At 49.6% G+C, this 24092-nt stretch overlaps 3 protein-coding genes across 3 annotated transcripts; all 3 read left to right on the plus strand.

Moving 5' to 3' along the window:
* Window positions 1-769: 769 nt before the first annotated feature.
* LOC310804275 (leucine zipper putative tumor suppressor 3-like) lies at window positions 770-6199 on the plus strand (the record flags this gene model as incomplete). Its single annotated transcript, XM_083669435.1, is given in 7 exon segments — window positions 770-823; window positions 825-1433; window positions 1825-2475; window positions 3039-3167; window positions 3600-3791; window positions 4378-4608; window positions 5112-6199. Coding segments are annotated over 7 exon segments (2733 nt in total). The 3' UTR covers window positions 5979-6199.
* Window positions 6200-9046: 2847 nt separating this feature from the next.
* Window positions 9047-13284, plus strand: fastkd5 (FAST kinase domains 5). Its single transcript, XM_083669574.1, has 4 exons — window positions 9047-9158; window positions 9458-10234; window positions 10670-10870; window positions 11284-13284. The coding sequence occupies exons 2-4, from the start codon at window positions 9470-9472 to the stop codon at window positions 12814-12816; spliced, it is 2499 nt and encodes an 832-aa protein (XP_083525700.1). The 5' UTR covers window positions 9047-9158; window positions 9458-9469; the 3' UTR covers window positions 12817-13284.
* An 8810-nt stretch (window positions 13285-22094) lies between these two features.
* On the plus strand, window positions 22095-23412 carry LOC310805263 (vasotocin-neurophysin VT 1-like; the record flags this gene model as incomplete). The annotated part of the gene is made up of 3 exons (XM_083670860.1): window positions 22095-22217; window positions 22548-22752; window positions 23270-23412. 3 exons carry the CDS (start codon window positions 22095-22097, stop codon window positions 23410-23412), a joined length of 471 nt encoding a protein of 156 aa, XP_083526986.1.
* Window positions 23413-24092: the final 680 nt, after the last annotated feature.

Raw genomic sequence — 24092 nt, forward strand, 5'->3', positions numbered from 1 at the left:
CAGCCTGAACCCGGACTTGAACCCAATCGAACATCTCTGGAGAGACCGGAAAACAGCTGTGCACAGATGCTCCCCATCCAACCTGACAGAGCTTGAGAGGATCTGCAGAGAAGAATGGGAGAAACTCCCCAAATACAGGTGTGCCAAGCTTGTAGAGTCATACCCAAGAAGACTTGAGGCTGTAATCGCTGCCAAAGATGCTGAATATGGAAAAGTTTTTTATTTTTAATAAATTAGCAAACATTTCTAAAAACCTGTTTTGGCGTTGTCATTATGGGGTATTGTTTGTAGATTGATGAGAAAAAAATTGAATTTAATCCATTTTAGAATAAGGCTGTAACTTAACAAAATGTGGAAAAAGTGAAGGGGTCTGAATACTTTCCGAACGCACTGCAGGTATACACATTTAAATCAAGGCTGGCGCCACCAAAATCCGTCTACAATCGATTTCAGCAATTCAATGCATCAATGCATCTGCTTCATGCAGAACTCACATATTGTACTTCATATCTAACATGAACTCTCCTTTCTCTCTCTCTGTCCTGTAGTGTGTGTGTGTGTGTGTGTGTGTGTGTGTGTGTGTGTGCTGTATATTAACCCCCCCCCCCTCTCTCTCTCTCTCCTCCAGTGTGTGTCGGTCGGTACTGCCCTCCTGTCCTCCATGTGGTGTGTGGAGCGCGGTGGGCTGTGTGAGGGGGGCCGCCCCCGGGGAATGGGCATCGTGGCCAGCGGGGTAACCTCCTCCTCAGGTCAGCAACAGGAGATCGCCATGCGGAGCGTCGGCACCCGTACCACGCAGAACAGCCTGCCTCGCGCCCCCCCGCCCCCCCCCCTCCTCTTCCTCCTCCTCCTCTTCCTCCAACGCCACGTCCTCCCACCGGGGGAGGGGTCTGGAGGACAGGAGCTTCAGCTCCGAGCGGCCCCCCCAGCCCCCCCTCACCCAGGCCAAAGGGACCATCGTGGACGAGCGCAGCTTCGAGGCGGAGAACGCCTCCGCTTACTACAGCGCCGACCGCCCGCCGCCCTCGCTCTCCGAGGGCGGCAAGAGAGAGAGGGCCGTCGCCCGCGACAACGGCAACAGGGGGCTCTCCAACGGCAACAGGGGGGTCTCCAACGGCAACCGGACGACAGGGGGCAACGGCGAGAGGCAGGTGTCCAACGCGGTGTTTCTTAACGGAGGGGGTCGGCGGGAGGTCAGAGACGGGCGAGACGGGCGAGAGGGACGTGAGGGACGTGAGGGACGTGATGGGAGAGATGGGAGAGATGGGAGAGAGGTTCCGAGAGGGCCGGTGAGTTTGGACATTTGCGGCAACAACGTGGTGACTGTGAACAATGATAAAAACAGCGGTCAGCCTCTGTCTCAGTACAAGGAGGACAACCATAACAACCCACCCAACATCCTACCCATCTCTGGCAAACTGGAGCCCGTACAGGTCTGTGTGTGTGTGTGTGTGTGTGTGTGTGTATGTGCGCGTGTGAAAGAGAGAGAGAGAGAGAGAGAGAGAGAGAGAGAGAGCGAAAGGAGATGAAGCATTGTTCACACAGTACAGTATAATGTGTATGAATGTATGTGCATGCGGGTGTGTGTGTGTGTGTATGAATGTATATGCGTGTGCGTGTCCGTGTGTGTGTGTGTGTGTGAGTGCGTGCGCGTGTGTGTGTGCATCATTGAATTAAGGAAATGTAATCCAAGATTAATTCATATCTCATTTCATATGTGTCAAAATACCTAAATGTAAACCGGACTGTGAAATAATGTGAGTTGTTGAATTCTGTCTTTATGTTTCACCATAAACACCGTCCTTCCTCTCCCCCCCCATCCAGCCCAACGATGGCCTGGTCCGTCCCTCAGCCTTCAAACCTGTGGTGCCCAAGAGCTTCCACTCCATGCAGAACCTAGTGTGCCCCCCCCAGACTGGAGCAGGGGGAGGTGGGGGCCGCAATGCTGGAGGAGGGGGTGGAGGCGGGGGTCCTGGGATGCCAGGCCCCCTCAGAGACACAGACAGCCCAGGAGGCAGGGGTGGAGGTGGCACCAGGGGGGGTGGTGGAGGAGGAGTGGGAGGCAGCAGAGGAGGAGGCCAGGGCTGCCTGTCTGACTCTGGGAGGAACTCTCTGACCAGCCTGCCCACGTATGCTGGCTCCAGCTCAGGCTACGGCCCCCCGCCAGTCCTGGGCCCCCTCAGCGCCTCCACCAGCCACATCAACCGGCTGGGCACCACGGGAGCGCTGGACAAACTGGACAAGCCCGGCGGTGGTGGTGGGGGTGTGGGGGGAGGCGGGGGAGGGGGAGGGGTGTGTGGCTACCAGAACGGACTGAGCGCCTCAGACAGCGGCCACTCCTCCTCCGGGAAGAGCTCCTCGTCCTATCAGAGGTTGAGCCACCTAAATGACGCCCCCGCACCGCTACGCCCCTCCCCTTCCTCCGATGACGTCATACAGGACCTGGAGGACCGGCTGTGGGAGAGAGAGCAGGAGGTGAGGAGTGGGGGGAGAGGAGAGGAGAGGAGGGGGGGTGGGGGTAGGGGGGGGGGGGAGATGAGGGGGGAGGGGGAGGACGGAGAAGGGGGAGTGCAAGAGAGGTGAGTGGTTGGGCAGTGATCTGCACACATACACACCTTGGTGATGGGAGGCGGCCATTTTGTGCCAGAATGCTCAGCAGTTGCCCCACATCACCTGTGGAATCTAGTGGAGAGATGAGGAAACTCACAATACAATATATATACATTACATTTATGGCATTTAGCAGACGCCTTTATCCAAAGTGACTTACAACAAATACATTTGTTTAAGTAAGTGAATCATCTATCCATCAGTCATCATAAGAAAAATTAATCTATGGTAGGACCAGGGGCCATAGGCAGTCACAATGCTAGAAGAAGGAAGAATTACTTTTTAAAAAAAATGTTTCTTATTATTATTTTATATTATATGTTTTTTTGTTTGGATTTCTTATGTTGACATGATATTGATCACACCTGTCGTCGTCATCATCATCCCCTCCCCCCCATCATCATCCCCTCCCCTCCCCGCTCTCCCAGGTCCTCCACATGCGTCGCAACCTGGACCAGAGTGAGGCGGCCATCGTCCAGGTGTTTGAGGAGAAGCAGCGCGTCTGGGAACGCCAGATGGACGAGCTCCGGCAGAACTACGCCTCGCGCCTGCAGCAGGTAACCATAGTTACGTAGAGACCAGGGGGAGGCTGGTGGAGGTAGAAATCAGAGGACGGGCCTCATTGTAATGCAATGGAATGGAATGATGGAATGGTTATTGTCTATAAACAAGGTGTTGTCTGTTGACTGTTTTTGGTAATTTCTTTGCTGGCAACTACAACCGAAGTTCCCTTCCCTTGGGAAAAACACAAAAGTGTGTGTGTGTGTGTGTGTGTGTGTGTGTGTGTGTGTGTGTGTGTGTGTGTGTGCATGTGCGTGTGCGTGTGTGCGTGCGTGACTGCATGCATGTGCGTGCGAGTGTGCATGCGTGTGTGCGTGCCTGTGTGTGTGTGTGTGTGTGTGCGCCTGTGTGTGTGCGCCTGTGTGTGTGCGCCTGTGTGTGTGTGTGTGTGTGTGTCTATCCATTCTAGTAACTCTGGCTCTCTACAGGTCACGCGGCGTGCCCAGCGCTCCCAGGGTGCCTTGCAGTCCCAGATCACGCGTCTGTCGCAGGACAAGCGGCGTCTGCAGGAGGAGATGGCGGCTCTGCTCGCCCAGAGGGAGGAGCTAGAGAGGAAGTGCCTGGACTACAGGAAGGAGCAGGCCGACATCCTGCCACGCCTGGAAGAGACCAAGTGGGAGGTGAGATACAGGGTGTGGGTGTGGGTGTGGGTGTGGGTGTGGGTGTTTGTGTTTGTGTGTGTGGGTGGGTGTGGGTGTGGGTGTGGGTGTGGGTGGGGGTGGGGGTGGATGTTTGTGTGTGTGGGTGTGGGGGTGGGTGTGGGTGTGGGTGTGGGTGTGGGTGTTTGTGGGTGTGGGTGTGGGTGTGGGGGTGGGTGTTTGTGTGTGTGGGTGGGTGTGGGAGTGGGTGTTTGTGTTGGTCTGGGTGTGGGTATGGGTGTGGGTGTGGGTGGGTGTGTGTGTGTGTGTGTGTGTGTGTGTTTGTGTGTGTGTGTGTGTGGGGGTGGGTGTTTGTGTGTGTGTGTGTGTGGGGGGGGGGGGTCTGAGGGTGGGTGTGTGTGTGTGTGTGGGTGTGGGGATAGGTGTTTGCGTGTGTCGAGGTGTGTGTGATGGGTGGCTGGGTGGGGGTGGTGGGTGTGTGTGTGTGTGTGTGTGTGTGTGTGTGTTAGTGTGGGTTAAGAGGAGGGGTTTGACTACAAACGGTAGGGGCGGTAGGGCGGTAACCACAGTACAATGACTCCCCCCCCCCCTCCCATCCCATCCCTAGGTGTGTCAGAAGGTGGGGGAGATCTCCCTGCTGAAGCAGCAGCTGAGGGAGAGCCAGGCGGAGGTGACCCAGCGCGGGGGGGAGATGGTGGCCCTGCGGGGCCAGCTCAAGGAGCTCAACGCCCAGCTCAGGGAGAGAGAGGAGACCATGCTGGGCCTCAAGGACTCCTACAGCACCAAGAGCCTGGAGCTGGAGCACTGTGAGGGAGAGCTGCAGAGGACTCTGACTGAGGTAGAGGGGGGAAGGAGGGAAGGAGGGAAGGAGGGAAGGAGGGAAGGAGGAAGGAGGGAAGGAGGGAAGGAGGGAGGCGTGTTGGCATACACACATTCAAATGGAAGGGATTCACGCACATGATACTATACTGCACTGTGTGAATGATGCCTTATCACCATTCCCTCTCTCCTCTTTCTCTTGCACACATGCACGTATTCACCCACACCCACACCCACTCCCACACCCACACCCACACCCACACCCACACCCACACCCACACCACACCCACTCCCACACCCACACCCACACCCACACCACACCCACACCCACACCCACACCCACACCCACACCCACACCACACCCACACCCACACCCACACCACACCCACACCCACACCCACACCCACACCCACACCACACCCACACCCACACCCACACCCACACCACACCCACACCCACACCCACACCCACACACAATGTGAACAGCTATTGACTGACACTCTGCCTTTGCTCTCTCCTCAGGTGTCCCTGCTCCGGGACAAGCTGGGCGTGTTTGAGCTGGAGGTGGTGGGGCTGAAGAGGGCCCTGGGAGAGCTCAGCGCCAGTGCTGCGGCTGGGGCTGGGGCTGGGGCTGGAGGTGGTGGTGGGGCCATGGAGGCCAGTGGTGGAGGTGGAGGAGGGAGCAGGGGAGCATCCAGGACCAGAGGGGGGCTTCCCTCCCCACACAGCCCACCCGAGGTCTCCACCTTCTCTTACCCGGCACTGCCTCCACCCCCTGTACCTCCACCGGACGCCATGCTGAGCCTGCAGAGCGATGAGGCTAAAGTCCAGCGCCAAGAAGCCCACCAGCGCCAGGAGGCCCACCTCCGTCAGGAGGTTCATCAACAGCGCCAGGAGGCCCATCAGCAGCGCCAGGAGGCCCACCTCCACCAGGGGGCTCATTGGGAGGAGTCTGGGGACTTGCGCAGGCAGTTGGAGCGCCTCCAAGGCGAGCTGCGTCTGGAGCGTCAGCAGCGCGAGCGGCAGGCCCTCACCTTCAAGAAGGAGCGCCACGTCTGGATGGACGAGAAGGAGCGTGTGCTCAAGTACCAGGCCCAGCTGCAGCTCAGCTACGTGGAGACGCTCCAGAAAAACCAGGCCCTGGAGCTCCGCGTGGGCCAGCTGGGGGCCAAGGTCCCCTCCACCAACACCACCCCCTCCCCCACCTCGCCTCCCCCCCTCCTGGCCCCCATCCCCCTGCCCGCCCCCGCCACTCCCTTACCCTCCCTCTCCCTGTCCCTCTCCCCATCCCTCACCTCCGAGGACAAGATGCCCCCCTCCCTCCACCAGCTGGCCCCCCTCTGGCCCGTCCCCACCCGCCTGGAGAGGATAGAGTCCACGGAGATCTAGAATCGACCGTACGTGTTCTAGATCTGTGGCCCTCCAGAGCACCACACTACAGTTCAGTTCCGTTCAGCTGAATACAAGACTCTACAATTCTATAACCTTACCACATAGCACCTGTATCAATAGCACTTGTTCAGTACTGTTCTAAACCGTTATACTTTGCTATCGCTACTCTAGGGCGGTCCTAGGACGCACTGCACTATGGGACGGCGGAGAGAGAGGCGTGGAGGACCATGGGGGGCGAGGGGGGTTTGGGTGGGTGGGCGGGGGGGGGGGGGGGGGGGGGGGAGTTGGTAAAAGGGAAGGGAAGGTTTGTTTGGAGCTGTGGTTTTCAAAGCTTGTCTTTAAGCCCTTCCCGTGTATGCATATTTGCTTGAACATGTTTTGTTGATCTGCTCACAACGTCAGCGGACATTTCAATATCATTTGGGGTGAGGAGGGAAGCTTTACTGACAACCTTTCGCTCTCAGTATTACGGTGGTAAGGAGTCATAGGCTGGTTTGAAGGACACAGATTAAGTCAAGCAACAGGACTAAATTGCACTTTCAATAAAAACGGAAAGATTTTTTTGTTGTCTCCGAGTAGGCTTAGTCTGGGCAGAGGAAACCAGCCTGGAATAAACTACAGCTTAACGACAGTTAAAGAGTTAAAGTCGTTTTACACATAGGAGGAGCTTGAGGATTGTATACCACTGCTGTGACGAGTACATGTGTCAGATCACAGTCATGACTGTTAAGAGGCAGTGGCATGACTGGAGGTACATTGGGCAGGTGTGGGTAATGTTAGGCCCTTACCGACTGACCCAGGGCCAGTTCTTCCAGTGTGATTCATATGGTTTAACATCAGGAGGGAGGTCAAGATAACTGATTCAGGTAAACAGGGGGAGATACAGACTAACAGCCACTGCGTCTATCACCCCCTGAGGCTTTATTGGTGCTCGACGAACACACAACATCAAATCACCAAGGAGACTGAACCAAAAGGTTAGAGGTACTTTTAAGAGATGTGATTATTATTATTATTAATTTTTTTTTTCCAGGGGGAGTGTGTTTGTATCATTGTAACAGACAGTGGTTGTGAAGGGGAGGGCTGGGAGGCTTGCTTGGTTGAGATGGAGAAAGGGGGCTTCTGAACCCCTAAAGAGGCTGGATTTCATGATGGGATCAGCCATGTAAACCAATCGGAGCTCTGAAAAGCTTTGATATTTACTGCAGTTGGGAATGATTGACAGCAGAATTGTACATGTAGGTTTCAGAAGCCTTTGTTTCCTCCATCTCCAGTGATGCAGTGAGTTGGTTCCTCTGTGCTGTCAGTAGCTGCGGTGACTGAGGACTGCCACCAGGTGGCGCACAACGGACACAAAATGGCTCTCAATCCCAGATGAAGTATCAGCAAAAAAAATACGACTTTTGCAATTTTTCTTCTTTGTTTTCAAAAACTACGTAGGCAACAGCTAAAAGCAGCTTGTAATTTGTTGACGTTCTAGATGCTTTTGGTCTCTATTGATATTTCTTAAAGCGGAGAAAAGGTGTTAGTGATTTGATAATGATGGTTATTTACTGTACATAACGGTTGGTCAATGAAGCTGCTGCGCTGGATGTCCATTAAAACAACTAGTAACAGGATGCAGCTGAGCCAACGGAGATGGTTGATTGTTAGATGACGTTGAGATTCAGGCTTTATAGGAAGAGTATAAATGCATTTTAGGAATGATTCTTTGAGATAATGGAGTTTTGTGTGGACTGGTGGACTGGTGTGGACTGGTGGACTTGTTTGAGCAGGACCCACCGTTGTTTGAAAATGACGACGTATATGTCAATATATACTTCCTTTATTATAGAAACCTAGAATATATTTGGCTATATGGGACATTTTACAATATATCAAACAATTCTAAATATTATAGTGTGTACAGTATATGTTGACATATATTTTTTCATGGGTCTGGGCAATTTAGGAGATTTAGAAGGAGGTTTAGAAGACATGAAGAAAGAAAAGAATGAATGTAAAAGAAAGAGATGTTGTTGGTGTAAAAGAAAAGAGGGAAAAGAAGGAGAGGTAGGGCGAGGGATGAAAGGCCCACATACCCTCTCTCTTTGGGGCGAAATTTGCTGCTATGTACTTCTGTTGTGTCCTGCTGTGTTCTTGGTAGAGACAGAGAGGCAGTGTACTTGGATGTAAATATAATTGTTATTTATTATGTGTACATATATATTCAAATATATCAAGCTATTGCGTGTGAATACTTTAAGAGGATTATTGTGAATTAATGAGACAGACATTTCCGCTTTTATTTTTTAAACTATATCAATATAAATATATAAATATATACATATAAATCTTTTTAATTTTGATCTACTACATGGTAAAGTACAATTAAAGCAAACGTTCGAATATCATTGTCTGCTAGTTTCTTTTTATTGTTGTTTCAACCTTTGTAATGTCTGAAAGGACAAAATGCTACCAAGTTTCTTTTTGTATTATTTCTTATTTTGTGTTACTGAAAATGGCTTGAAGAAAACATATCTTAGCTAATATGAATTTAATTAATAAAGACGTGATCAAATCATTGAATAATCTCCAAGAGCTCTTTTTTGCCCTTTCAGGGTGTATACCTCCATCTCTTTTTCTTTTTCTTTCTCTAACTCTCTCTCTTTCTCTCCAAGCCTCTCCATCTCCCTCTCAAGCCAAGTCAAAATGTATTGGTCATAAGCACAGGATACAGGTTGTAAATATGAACATGTACAATGAAGTGCTTACTTGGTAAGCTTCCTCTCAACAGTGCAGTGTTACTATAACATAGACGTACAAATAAAATAACAACAATGCACAAGGTAAGGCGCAGTACAAGTACTAAATCAAATATGTGATTTTGTACTACCCATTTAAGGGTGTGAAATGGGAGCACACTTGGGTAACCGTCAGATTATTCTGGATTTATTTTTACAGAATACATCTAACATTTATAAACCTGTCACGCCATCTACCTTTAAAATTGATTTTACAGTTTACTTCGACTTTCGCGTTTGCTTTCGCCAGCGCAAGGTTTGTATGCTGCACTGCCGCCATAGGTCAGACATCTAGCAGAGCGACCTTACCAGGACCCTGGCACACATACCGACAAGCATGTTTCTAAAATGTCATAAGACCTGTCACTATCAGTGGAATATATAGCTATTAACGGTGAGTTACCCTCCTTTCCACAATAGCATATTTTAGAATAATAATGAATACAATAATAACGCAAATTCATTCATTCTAGCTACTTATGCTAACTCGACGAATAGTGTTTGCAAATTGCACATGTCGCCTGTCACAGGGACCTGCCCCTCTTTGCCACTAAAATATATAGTCAGGATTCAGATATCGGTAATTGTGAATATATATAAGTCATGTCATGATGGCCGACATGTATCCCTATATCCCCAATGCTACTGACTAATAATTCATCCTCCGCTGCATGTGTCCTCTCTGCCTTCCAGCCTCTGGGTTGAATGTCTGCCAGGGCTCTGTGTCGGCAGGTGGCCCGGTTCCGCCACCTCCCCCCAGCCCTGCGTCGGGACTTCTTCAGAGCCCAGCATCTCCACAAGGCCCAGGGAGAACCAGAACCTGAGGCTGATGAGGAGGAAGGGAGAGATGTGGTCCTTTCCCCCCAAGAGGGATCCCTCTCTGGGGGCTACACGCTGCACTACAACCCCTCGGCCTACCACCGGCCCCGTCGGCCCCAGCGCAACCCTGGATCCTCCCAGAGCAGGACGGCGATGGAGGATGAGGAGGACAGGAGTCGGCCCTCCATCCTCACCCCTCCCTTCAGACAGCAGGGTAACCCCTACAGTGTGAGCTCCTCCCGCCGTCTCTCCAGCACCAAGAACACTCTCTTAGACCTGGCCTTTAACAAGGGCCCTGGGGGTGGCAAGGCCGCGTGTCCCCCACCCCTCGTCCACTCCCAACCCCTCCCCCCGGACGTCCGAAGCGACCCCCGTGCCTTCCAGAGGTGCCGACCCGAGTACGCCTCCATGACCATAGACCTCTCCCAGCGTCCCCTCCCCATCCAATCGAAAGAGGCCTTCCTTCTGCTCCACAAGGTGTCGGTGATGAAGGGCAGCATGGAGCCGTCAGACGTGACCCAGATCCTGAGGGAGCTCGGCCACCTCCACCAGGACCAGACTCCCTTAGTGAGGGGCGACACGCGCTTCGTCATGCTGCTACGCTACTCTGTAGAGAACCTGCGCTACTTCACCCACCCGCAGCTGCTGGAGGTAATGAACTGTAGCTGTATCACTTACTGTAGAGTGGTTTTATTTAACCTTTATTCATCCAGGTCAGTCTCATTGAGAGGAACTCTGCGTCCCAATTCTCCGTCTTTTTTTCCTGAAGTCTACAGTACACTTGTCCACTCCGCTCCACAGATTTGAAAGCATTGGATCAGTGTAAGAGCCCGTGCAAAACACCAATCCTATGCTTTTCAATCTTTTATAGGGGAGTGGACAAGTGTACACTTCAGGGAAAAGGATGGAGTGTGGTAACGCGAGGATGGTGTCTTTAGCAAGAGAGACCTGGATGAATTTTTAGATTAGATTAGATTCAACTTTATTGTCATTGTGCAGAGTACAAGTACAGAGACAACGAATGCACTGAATGGCTATATCGCTAAATAATCGCTAAATGCTGAAGATGGGATTTTGGGTTTCCAGATTGTGCGGTCGTTTGTGTGGCTGGGCCTGCCCTCCACTCACAGCATGCTGGGTCTGTACGAGGCTGAGCTGAGCCGCAGGGCCGGGGAGATGAGCCTCCGCCAGCTCCTTTTGGCTGCCGACCTGTGGAGGTGTCTGGGGAGGGCGGTGCCTCAGTACCTGGACCACCTCTACACCAGCACCAGCCTGCACCTCGCACAGGTATGGTTCCAAACACCTGCGATGATGGTTGGACTGGCGATTGTTGTTTTGAAGTTTACCCGAAATGTATTTTCGTGTGTATTTCTGGTCAATCCATGATGCATACAGTCTCAGAACTATCACCGTTTCGCGTGCAGCTGCATCACAGCCATAGCCATAGCCATCATAGCCATTGAAACACAACCTCTGTGTTTTACTTACTAAAAAAAGTCTCTTACCGCGTAGGAGAGTAGGACTGCCCCCCTAAAAAAAAAGAAAAAAGGCGTCTGCTAAATGACTTGAATATTAAACAGATTGACATACCAACTTGAAAAAATGAAGCTTTTCTATTCTAATGCAATTTAGCCTCTTGCTGCCATTGATAAAATCTCTCCCTCCCTCCCTCCCGCCCTCTCTCCCTGCCTCCTCCCCAGGTGGGTCCTGCTGAGCTGGTCCAGCTGCTGTATGTGATGGGGGAGGGGCGGCGTTGCCCCTCAGACCTGGTCTCCCCTCTAGAACACCTCCTGACCCGCCACCTGGACGCACTGCAGCCTGAGGAGGTGGGGGCCGTGTGCCTGGGCCTGTTCAAGTCCCAGACGGCCATCTCCCAGGGGGGGGTCAGCCGCCTGGTGGACCGGGCCCACTCCCTGGTGGAGGAGATGAGCGACTTCTCCCTGGTCAACGTCCTCAAGCTGCTCCGCTTCAGCCACCTGGACCACCGGGCCTGGCTGGAGGTCCTGTCCCGGGAGGTGCCGCTCCGCACCCCCGCCATGGGCGTCCAGGGCCTGATGCACGTGGCGTTGGCGTGCTCAGCGCTGCATCACCGAGACGACCGCGTGCTCCTGGCCGTGGCGGAGAGGCTGCCGGCGCTGGCGCCCCGCTGCCGGAGCAAGGACTCTGGGAAGCTGCTGTGGGCGTTCGGGTCGCTGGGCGTCCTGCCCAGTCAATGCCCGGCTTTCTACACCAGCCTCACAGACGCCCTCAGGCAGAGGGAGGCTGAGTTCCAGCATTACCCTGAACACCTCCTCACCGGGCTGCTGGGCCTAGCCTTCGTCTGTAAGCTCCCAGAGGACCTGTTGGCATTAGCCCTGAGCCCGGAGTTTGTGAGCCTAGCCACCAGGTCCAGACAGCTGGAACTGAAGAAGGATCTGTTTACGCTGGACGGGACGGCGGGTCTGGAGCTGCCTCAGTACACAGGCCCCCGGCTGAGCGCCAAGCTGACGGAGGAGGTGAGGGAGATGCTGTGGAGCTACGCCCAGAAGGACGTGTGTCAGAAGGCCGAGGTGGTGGAGGCCGAGGGGATGCTGGCGGACCTCCTGGGCGGGGAGGAGTTTGTACGCAAGCACATGGTCCTCCCACACACGCGCTCCATCGACCTGGAAGTACATCTGGACCCTAAAGGACAGCCGCTGCCCGTGACCTCAACGCCGGGCGACCTCACTTCCTGTACGGAGCAGGTCACTTCCTTCTCCTCCTCCTCCTCGGCCTCCTCTCCTCGGGGATGGGAGAAGGGCAATACTGGGGTCACCCTCACGGAGGACCTGCTGGCCCAACTCACCAACAGCAGAAAGACCCCCGCATCCCACCCCCGGCCCTCCACCCCAGCCCCCCCCCGGCCCCCCCTCCGCAGGACAGAGCCGGACGACGGAGGGGGGCTTTTCAGTGTGGGGGTGGACCTGACCGACGGGCTCCTTGGTGCCCTCACCAAACGAGGCATGCCCCCCAGCCGTCCCCCTCAAGGGCCTCGTAAAGGCAGGGTCCGCCTGGCCGTCCAGGTGACCAATAGGAACCAGTACTGCTACCGCTCCCAGCAGCTGATGGGGCTCCACGCCCTGAAGAGGAGGCAGCTGGAGCTGGCCGGGTACACGGTGGTGGAGCTGCCTCACTGGGAGTGGTTCCCTCTGCTCCGACGGACTAAGGCTGAGAAACTGGCCTACCTGCACTGCAAGATCTACAGCCACGACTGACCTATGAAATCCAGTTTTGGCATACCATGTGTGCTGCGAGTGTGTGTGTTTGTGGGAGTGTGTCCTCATCCAAGAATAACCCTGTAACCATAGAAATAGAGTGAGTAGAACAGACATGCCCAACCAACTCAACAGACTTTTTGGAATGTTCAGTCAAATAATGCTTAGTTGCTATGGTGCCGCCTCTGAATGCTTCTCTCTGTGTTCTACACATGCAGTAATAATGATTACCATGGCAATTATTTATTACAATACACTAGTAATCTGGAAGGTCACTTGGAGACACCCGAACAAACGGTCAGCGCTGCAAAACCGATATAATAACTAGGATTATTTGGCTGTCAAACTTGATCCCACCGTGATAAAAATTGACTAGTGTTCATCATTATCTGTGAAAAACTGTGGAAAAAAAAGGTTAGAGGATGTATTTATAAAAAAAAAAAAAAAAAAAAAAAAAAAATCCCATAATCACTCAACACTTGTGTGGATCGGAGAGGATTGGATAAGCAAGGCGGTAGTAGATATGGTTGTACGATCGCTAACCTACGCACATGTTAAGGGTGAGGGGGCCGAGGGCTTGTTTGGAGACAGGGCCACAGTGTGCTGTTTCTGTGGATGATGATGCATGATTGTTGCATCACGTCCTGTGTAATGACCTGTAGCTAAGTTTTCAGAGTGAGATGAGTTGATGACCGCACGATGTTTAGAGAGAAGATTCTCACACACACTGTGGCTCCACATGATTCCTATTGCCCCGCAATAATGTTTACTGCGTCAAACCAATGTTTGATTCAACAGACCTTCATCGTGGTGTCTGACCTCAACACGTGGAACAACCAGACAGACGTGATTTCAGCATTCTGAGTTTTGACTGCACTATTCTTACGATACGCCCGTGTTGCAATGTGCGGTCACGTAGCGTTTGATAACGTGGGACTGTTTGCGTGGCCACTCTCGCCAGACAGTGGTTCAGTGACGGTTCACTGATGGACATACAGTTCATTATACGACGGTTAGATCCAGCAACTCGATTGGTCACAATCACCTCAGCTGCACCTCGTGCCTTTGACCGCCGCAACGCCATGCTCAGACCACGGTGTGCATCACACCCCGTCCTGTGTCACTGCTTTATTAAAGAAGCCGTCTGTGCCCATGTGATTCTGTGCTGTCAGTCAAACGTAGTAACGAATGCCTTGTGAACGTACGTGACGCTGCACGTCGCCGTCCTGCTGTTGATGTGTTTGCCGTCTCCCAGGTGCTCCAATAAAAATGGTGTCATGAGAACGCCTTCAAGTGTTCACCTTTTGTTGTGTGTCTCTGTCTGTGTCTGTCTGTCTGTGGCTGTGTGTGTGTGTGTGTGTGTGTGTGTGTGTGTGTCTGTCTGTCTGTCTGTCTGTCTGTCTGTGGCTGTGTGTGTGTGTGTCAGTGAATACATCTGTCTAGGGGAGGGTGATAGGATATTACAATTTCTAAATGTTGAGTCTGAATACATCATGATACCTGTACTGTACATTTCCAACCGTATCACCCACGCCTTTGTCTACACAACACGTTCTCAATGTTTCATTTCATTATATGAGATATTGTCTCCATGTTATTGAGTGGGAACACAAGTTTGAGGCACTTGTCTCTGATATGTTAATGTTTATCAGGAATTCCCAGAACCATCTTCAGTTGAATGTCTCATGCCCTTTTGTTGATCAAGGAAATACATTGAAATTAACATATCAGTGGTACGGCATGCCTTCAGCTTGTTCTCACTGATATCTGCTTCTTACAGTGCAATTGAACGTAAAGATGTTCGGTCTCCAGAATTGGGTTATTAAGAGGTGTGTGTGTGTGTGTGTGTGTTTGTCAAGAGTCATCTATTAATCACATTCACAAGAAATACAGTAGAGAGAAATACAGCATGCGTGCGTGTGAGAGAGAGAGAATGTACTTGTGTGTGTGTGTGTTTGTCAAGAGTCATCTATTAATCACATTCACAAGAAATACAGTAGAGAGTCTGCGTGCGTGCGTGTGAGAGAGAGAGAATGTACGTGTGTGTGTGTGTGCGTGCGTGCGCGCGCGCCCATGCGAGATAATGGGAAGCAGAGCTCAGACAATAAGAACACAAACGGGTGAGAGACAACACGATGAGCCCAAATTGATTCACCTCTTTTAACCTCAGGGATGAAATGTGTTATTGAGAACAACAGTCTCACTTACACTGACAACATTGGTTACCACAAAAGACAGAAACAAGATAGAGATACAAGTGCATTGTGGACCTCTTTTGTCTTCAGCAAAGTCTTAAGAATCAGGAAATGGCGATGCTAATTTGATTACGATTTTTCATACACGGTTCTTCGTTTCATGACGAATGAGATGGGGCCAGAGAGCTAATTCAATTTAGAAATAGATTCAATGTGGAAATCTGTCAGATCTTACAAAGGACTACTTACTCCCCTGAATGAGTGACGTATTTGAAGGACTGTCATGTTTTTTTCCCCTCGCTGGACAATAACATAACTGCACTTCACCCTACAAGGTCAGCTGACAACAGAGCTTTACATCACCGTCCACTTGAATTAACCTATTGCTACCCAGCGATAATTACACATTTTCCATGTAGAGGCATCCAGATCCAGATCGAATTGATATGTTAACCACTAATATGAAGACCAAGCCAAGCTTTTCAATGGTTCCATTTTGTCATGTGACATCCCCTGTAAAGCACAACCAAGGTTCCGCAGTTGAACAGAGTTAACAAACGTACCAAAGCATCATGACCTTGTGAACTTTGACCTCTTCACAGGAGCTTTTGTGCCCCTGGAGCAGCAGGCAGGCAGGCTGTGACTCCTAAGGCCAGACCCAGTATGCCTGCCTCGTATGAAATGAAGGGTGAACGTTTAAAAGCGGTTATGATGATTTCTGAGCACTTGTTTGGGGCATTGTGGAGCAGAAGGCCTACAGGAAAACCTGGGTTGGCCGTGTAGAACTTCACCACCTCCTCAGCTGATGACTTGTAATGTCACTTTGTGAGGATTGTCTGACCTCCCGGGTCCCAGGGAGCACCTGTCTCTAGAGTCTAGTTAGCGTGACTTTCTCCCTGGACCCTTGTCTGCGAGCCTTCCGCTGCTATGACTCTCCCTATCCACCCTTCACCAGTCTGTGATTCTGTGCCCTTCCTTTTCAGACCTGAGAAAGAGAGAGAGAGACGGAGGGAAAGATAGAGAGGGAGAGAGAGAAAGTGAGAGGGAGGGAAGGAGTGAGTCAGAACCGTCCTTGGAGGTGAAGTTGTGATGCTCATGTCTCAGTGACCTCACTGTCCGATCTTTGAATGTCCTATCTGTGAGTGTGTGTGTCATGACAGCCTGTGAGTCTGAAGGATGTGCACGAGTGTGTGTGTGTGTGTGTGTGTGTGTGTGTGTATCCTTCATGGAGTGTGTGACGTGTGTGTGTGTGTGTGCGTGTGCGTGTGTGTGTGCGTGTGTGTGTGTGTATCCTTCATGGAGTGTGTGACGTGTGTGTGTGTGATGTGTGTGTGTGTGTGTGCGTGTGTGTGTGTGTGTATCCTTCATGGAGTGTGTGACGTGTGTGTGTGTGTGTGTGTGTGTGTGTGTGTGTGTGTGTGTGTGTGCGTGTGCGTGCGTGTGCCTGTATTTTGTGTTCTTTTCCCCCTTGAATCAATTACATTACTGTTGAATTCAATTCCATCTCTCTGTGTCCTTTCTGCAAGTGTCCTTAAGCATGACGAAAACAGTATTAATAATTTGTGCTTCTTACATACTTTTTAAGCACATACCTTTCTCTGCTTTTAGTTTGTATAATTTGTTCCTTTAATATGTGGCATCCAGGCAGAAATAAGCCTTCTGTGTTCACACAAAAACCTCTAAGTCTCTGTTGTATATGTAACAAGTATATACTAAGTCTCCATTGTCTGTATTTGATCCATTCAACCAAACTTTGAACGATTGCAATGGGGAAGTTTAGGATGACATGGATCGTAAGCATGTGGAGAACAATGAAAGGAATTATTTTAATAAAGAAATGCAGACTGTTCTACTCTCTATTCTGAGAATTACACAATAGACACGGTCTCATAGATTTTTCCGATATAGAAACACAATTTCATTTGTTTGTTATTACAATCATAATTCATCAAAAAACTACATTGAGCCTAACGCTTGATCCAACCGAATCATCCAGTGGGCGTTCAGATGTCATTTTCCTTCAATGGGGTGACATGTTCTATACCGTGAGTTCCGTACAACCTTGTATTCACTGATGATGTCAATCAGTCTTAGAAATATGGTGAAGCCCCATACCTTGGCTAAGGGTCAAGGGTCAAAGGTCAAAGAGGAACAATAGAGGCTAGAGAGAAGAACAGAATAGGATGCGTATCAGGGACAAGAGTCGTCAGCCATCATGGCCAGATCTTCTTCCAACCCTGTGATTGTACTGACTTTCTGAACCACCTTACCTTCTTCCCACTGAAGCCGCATTCTCACAGAAGAATAATGTGCTCCTCGAAGGCACAGCTGACAGGGGAGCAAGTGTGCGTGCGTGCGTGCGTGCGTGCGTGCGTGTGTGTGTGTGCATGCGTGGCCTTTGGAGCCTATACTGAATCTCTGGCTGAGATTTGGCGACTGGCTCAGGGGAAATGTGCATATTATGCACTGACAAATTGTTCAATGTAAAGTTGAATTGTCCATTTGTAATAACTGCCATGTAAACTGTGGCACCTATGTACTAGAGACTGGTGTCTATTTCCATAGGAAATCATTATTACTGAACTTACAGGTACCCGTATAAGTGGTAAATCATACTATACATTAAAATAACTCATTCATAAATACTGTAACGTCTCGCTCTGTTCTTTAGTTTATGTTTGTCTTTGTTTCATGTTATTCATTTATTGTTTCCTGTTACTATCACCTCTACTCACCTCTATCTGCCTGGGGGTGAGTGGGCTGTCAGATCTTCTGGTCTATCCTCCTTCCGGTGTGCCTATGGTTATCAGCCCCCATTGTTCCCTGACCTGGAGGCGGAGGTCAGCGTCCCATCTGCTCAGGCGCTCATTCGCCAGTGTCGCCGCACCTGGAGCCGGGCCCGGCAGGTGTTCCTCAGGACCTCAGCCCGGTACAAACTGATGGCAGACCGCTGGCGAATGAGCGCCCCCACCTAGTGGCCTGGGTAGAAGGTCTGGCTTTCCCCCCTGCATGTTGAATCCCGCAAACTGGCTCCCCGGTTTGTGGGTCCTTTCCCAGTGTCCAAGGTTATTAACCCTGTGGCTGTGCGACTTCAACTCCCCAGATCCCTAACGGTGCACACCACCTTCCATGTGGCCAGGGTCAAGCCAGTGAAGCCCCCCTGGTTTCCGCCTCCAGGCCCCCCCCCCCCCCCCCGGTTCATTGATGGAGGGCCGGGGTACATGGTTAAACATCGTTTAGTGGGTTGTGGACGGCAGTACCTGGTGGACTGGGAGGGGTATGGTCCTGATGAGAGATTCTGGGTCTCCACCAACAACATTGTGGATCCAGGTCTCTTCCGGGATTTCCACCAAGCCCATCCTGACCTGCAAGGGACGTCAGGTGCCGTACCTGGGGGGGGGGGGGGGGGGGGGGGCGGGTACTGTAACATCTTGCTCTGTTCCTTAGTTTATGTTTGTCTTTGGTTCATTGGTTTCACCTGTTCCTCATCAACCTTCCCTGTGTATTTAGTCTGTGTGTTCTCCCATCTCTGTGCCAGTTCATCTTTGTACCTTCATGTCCCAGCATTTCCTTATGATAAGTATTCCTGTTTTTTTTTTTGTGTTTTTTTTTAGCTCTGAGTGTGTTTTTGACTTTGCCTTTTTGCCTTCCCTTTATCGGATTATCTGCCTGCCTTTTTGAATTGCCTACCTGTGTACCGAACCTTTTGGAAAGTAAAGACTATTCTATTGGATTCAAGTTTTTGTCTCTGAGTTGTGCATTTGAGTCCTTTGCCTGAGTACTCCAGTCATTACAAATGCAACATGGATATCCTCTACCCCTCTGGTCTAGCTTCTACCTCTAAAATTACCTAATATGCGTGACTGGCAGTGAATTTGAATCCTTGCCGTCAACATGAAGGAAATACAGTTACATTTATTCAATTATCTCCAGATTTCTGAACTGCTGTTTCCTCTGTCCTTCCCCCCCCCCCCGACCGAGGACGTGCGGCACAACGCGCCAGAGGCCGCTGGTCCGGCTAAGTGGATTGTAACGCTGACGAGAAGGAGTGTGTCATGACAGCCTTTGAGTCTGAAGGATGCGGAGGGAGTTATATAACACTTTGTTCGCGAAAGTTTCCAGCTACGTATGTGCTCAAGTTTCTAAACCCCATTCGGTGTTATGGAACAGCTATCAACTATCGCAGATTTAGAGAGTGATCATTTGCATTGTAGGGACTTAGATAGTGTGAAGATAGATAGTGTGTGTCAGTAGTTTATATAACTACCTAATATACAATATACCTGCCTATAACTGTTGCGCTTCATCCAATGCGTTCCTCATCAATCGGAGCTCTAACCTTGGTTGTGGCTCTGACGAACACAGCGTTCTTCTCTCAGAAAACAGCTGCAGTTGGAAGAAGGCGAGGTGGTTCTTGCCTGTCCTTTTTTGTTGAAAACAAACTCTAGGTCAACAAGCTCTCACATGAAAAGCTCTCACATGAAAAGCACACACACACACACACACACACACACACACACACACACACACACACAGACTTGAGAGACACTAACACACACACACAGACTTGAGAGACACTAACACACACACACACACACACACACACACACACACACACACACACACTCGTACACCGCTGCGTTGGAGTCTGACCCCTGGTCTTGTCTTTATTGACGCGTTTGTTATTTCTCCTCTGGCTAATAGTGGTAACTAGCCTCCTAATGAGATCTTACTATTCGCACACCGGTCCAACACACAACCACACAACCTGTTATGATATGAGAATTAACACTCATTTAGAAAAGCTCAATCTGAATTTCTAATTGTGATTTATTCCTAAAGAACAACATCTTTTGAATGCATTTACATTTGTTGTGTTCAAAATTCATGTATTGTTAAGCTAACCTGTCTCCCCCCCCCGGCCAAGACATTTTGTCCATCATTTTAGGTCTCTAACTGTCAGATTTGACTTGGATATCGAATATCAAGGTATTTTCTGATATTCTCATATATATAACGGACGGGTTCTATTATCAAATGGATACATATCAAATTGTAGTTTCTCTATCAATCACCTTCTACCTTCCAGTCAATCGTCAGACAAGTTTGTGTCTCCTAAAGATAATGTCCTTGTGTTCTTATATAATACAATACATTGTATGTCAATATACTGTGATATAGATATTATGAGTCATTGACTGGTTCTCTTCTAATCTCATGGGGTGATCAACTGACCTGTTACTGTCTGTACTGTCTGTGGCGTTTGTGACATCACATCATTGTGATGCAGGTATGAGGTCGGGGTGGATATTGTTCTTTTAGATCTGTCTTCATGGCTCCCCGTGACTTCTTTCCTGCAGCCCCATCATGGTGGCTGCCTGGCATACAGATGGGCTGGTTTAGAGGTAACACTCATACATATTCAAGTGATATTTGCGCTGGCTTCGCTGTAAAGGACTGATAGATACTCTCTCTCATGTTGCCATAAACAAAATGGAATGTTTCTGATGCAGCTCCTGACTCTTTTTTAAGATGCTCTCTCTCTCTCTCTCTCTCTCTCTCTCTCTCTGTCTCTCTCTCTCTCTCTCTCTCTCTGTCTCTCTCTCTCTGTGTCAGTCTGTCTGTCTGTGTCTGTATCTCTCGCTCATTTCTCTCTCTTTCTCTCTGTCTCCATGTCTTCTCTTCTTCCTTGACATGCCATCTTCGAAGCGATCCTGGGGCCAACAACCTGTCACAAGTAGATAGACCTTTTCCACTCATATTATCTCATATGGATCTGAACACGGGCATACCGGAGACCCCTGCAGCCTGCATTCTGGGTGTTTTCATTTCCTAATTGAAGGGGACAAGTTATTTAGCTGACAGTAAATGACAAGTGGGTTGTGTTATATGGATGTTAGACTCCCATTGTATCATAGCATGTCAAATATGCACGTCACACACGAGGGGAGGCTGGTGGAGGTAGAAATTCGGAGGATGGGCTCATTGCAATACATGGAACGGACACACAGGTTTGATACCATTCCTCATTCCTTTAAGCACAATGAGCCCGTCCTCGGATTTCTACCTCCACTAGCCTCCACTGTCACACACTTTTCTAATGGACAGGCAACCTGGACATTTCTTCACAGACAAGAACTTGAAGTATAGGCTACTGTAGAGCCCAAATACAGAGAGACAATGTCAAATGTCATCTCTCCATTCTAGTCTGAGGTTCCATAGCTGTCTCTGGGGGTCCCAGGAAAATGATTTGACATGAATGACCTTCAGTGTTTTCCCCTAAAAGTAATTCTTTCATAGATATATGAGGCCTATATATAGCAGGGGAGGCTGGTGGAGGTAGAATTTGGAGGACAGGCTCATTGAAAGGCTTGGAATGGAATGAGCAATGATGTTTAATACCGCTCCTCATTCCAGGAAATGCCATCGCAGCCGGAAGCAGTTTTGAGATAAATGAACTCACTTGGCCTCCACTCTTCCGCCATTTTTAGTCTTATTGTTCTTCTCCTCCTCCAAACCCAATCTGAGCCTTGTTTAGATGTCTGATTACTTGAATGCATTACCACAACATTACCGCAATTTTACTGAGCAGATTTCCCTCTAGTCTTGAAACAGTTCACACAATAGGCCTATATCCCTGATGGCACTAACCAGGGCCTACTGGCACTGAGACTCCATCAGATATGAAGCTATTTCATAAACTCACTGAATATGAAATGTGTTATAGGCTACTGCATGTTTTGGGAGAAAGGGGATTGTGTGAAAATGAACTTGATTAAATAGACTAGCCTGCTATCTGACTTTATGACAAGGGCAGTGACAATTGTCCGTCATTTTTAATCCATTGGGACAGAGAGTGATGTGGACAGGTGAGTCATCGGATGATATCAGGTTGGACATCGAGGCGGTGGAGGCAAAGGGGTGTAATGACGTAGGAGCGGAGCATAAGCGGCATCAGTGTTTGGCGACTCCTATAAATAACGGAAACTTCTTCACAGACAGTCGAATGAAAACCGAGTCGGTTGAGAGAGTCTAGCAGTATAGTACCCTACCTATCGGACGACGCACCTTAGATCGAACAACATGCCAGATTCCACACTTCCACTGCTGTGCGTCATGGGGCTCCTCGCGCTGTCCTCCGCATGCTACATCCAGAACTGTCCAAGAGGCGGGAAGCGCTCCTTCCCAGACTCCGTCGCACGACAGGTAGGTTTTCAAGAGTTTATCCCCTGCCTGAAAATACTTAGGTACAGTTTCGACAGTAAGAGACATCCACTGCGCATAGGTTTCTTTTGGCTACCTCCAATGGATTTTGCTTTATGATTTGGTCTCAAAGCAGAATCGATGTTCTTTATTTCGTTATGCTATTTATGCTAATTAACGGAACTTAATAGGGTAATCTTCAATTCCGGTGTTGTACGGAGTTATTTTCCCAATGCGCCATGTCCGAGCGTGCGTAAAAGCGAGTAAAAGAGGAGAAGTGAGTTGCGCTTTAATCATTTAGTGGTGTTTAACAATGACCGCTCCGTTTTTCAGTGCATGTCGTGTGGCCACGGGGACAGGGGCCGCTGCTTTGGCCCCAACATCTGCTGTGGGGAGGACATGGGATGCTCCGTGGGCTCCCCAGAGGCAGCCAACTGCGTGACGGAGAACTACTTGCCCTCTCCCTGCGAGGCTGGAGGAAGAGTGTGCGGGTCTGAGGAGGGACGCTGCGCAGCGCCGGGGGTCTGCTGTGACTCAGGTAAGATCATATCCTCTCCTACGTGTCTGTTTTATAGCAATCGTCTGTCTGCTTATTGGACACAAAAAGTGTCTAGTTGAAGTGTTACTTACTTACTTACTGCCCCCCACACCAGGAGAGGCTGGTGGAGGTAGAAATCGGAGGACAAGCTCATTGTTATACATAGAACGGAATGGTACCAATAGTACCAGTACCGTGTCTGCTACAATTCCCTACTCAACTCCGTGCGTTACAATGAGCCTCCGATGTCTACCTCCACCAGCTTCCCCTGCGCCACACTGTGTGGTCACATTTAGCCCTACCTCTTCCTACCACACATAGGTAAAAGCATCACTTCTTTAGCAAAACAGCTTACTGTTTCCCCCCTTACGTAGCCCGCCATTGTCTCATACACTGGTTGGTGACACACTCCAGGCTACACACACTCCAGGCTAGAACTCCAAATCACTGGGGCCTTTTCATGTTGTATAAATCTGTTTGGGATTATGTGTGATTAAGTTGTTTCATATTTCTGCAGAGGGCTGTACGATGGACCCAGACTGCCTTGGAGATAGTAAACATTGGCCTGCCGAAGAGCAGAAGGAACCCCTCATGGGTGCTTCAGCGGGGGATATGCTGCTGCGAATGCTCCACGCCACCAACAGGGGACGACCTCAGTAATGAAAATTAACCACTGTCCCTGTCTGACATGAGAGCCCAATTCACTATACACATCCATACAAACGTTACTACTGCAAAAAATAACTGCCTGGCATAACACACACACACACACACACACACACACATCAAACACATCAAATGTACAAACACACACGTCACATGTACACACATCAAACACATCCACACACAGCTGGAGGAAGAGAGTGAGGAAACTATAAGCTCTAAATGAATGTTTACTGTGTGCAGAGTAAGTTGTCATTTCTAATGCTTCAGTTCAAATATGCATCATACAATCCATTGGACACGGAAGGAATGTAAATATGTAGCAAATAAATCTTTACTTGCACTATTGACGTGTGTGTGTTTCCTAGGTCACATTAAAAAGAAATATCCCTGTACACACGTTACCTTCTACAAGATTTAATATTGAAGTTTCGGTCTGGGACCTTCATCAAGGTTTCCTGTCTTATAGTGCAAAGAACTGAAATATGGACTCAGTGTGTATTTTATATTCTATGTCTTAACATATGAAAGGTAAGTCGCAAACAGGAGCTTATAGTGGACACTGAAATGTGGATGCAGAAGAATGACTCACAAACGCTCAAGGATTGTGATATAAAACAGTACCTTTATATTCCTTCAATAGTAAAACCATTAAAAATTAACAATTTGTCACTTTT

This window comes from Argentina silus, assembly GCF_951799395.1.
Source record: "Argentina silus genome assembly, chromosome: 5".
Lineage (NCBI taxonomy): Eukaryota > Metazoa > Chordata > Actinopteri > Argentiniformes > Argentinidae > Argentina > Argentina silus.

Excerpts from the sequence above, each read along its gene's own strand:
- fastkd5 (XM_083669574.1), top strand. The coding sequence starts at position 9,470 with ATGTCTGCCAGGGCTCTGTGTCGGCAGGTGGCCCGGTTCCGCCACCTC. Across the intron at positions 10,235-10,669 it reads CCCACCCGCAGCTGCTGGAG|ATTGTGCGGTCGTTTGTGTG; the intron begins GTAATGAACTGT and ends TTGGGTTTCCAG. Across the intron at positions 10,871-11,283 it reads CCAGCCTGCACCTCGCACAG|GTGGGTCCTGCTGAGCTGGT; the intron begins GTATGGTTCCAA and ends CCTCCTCCCCAG.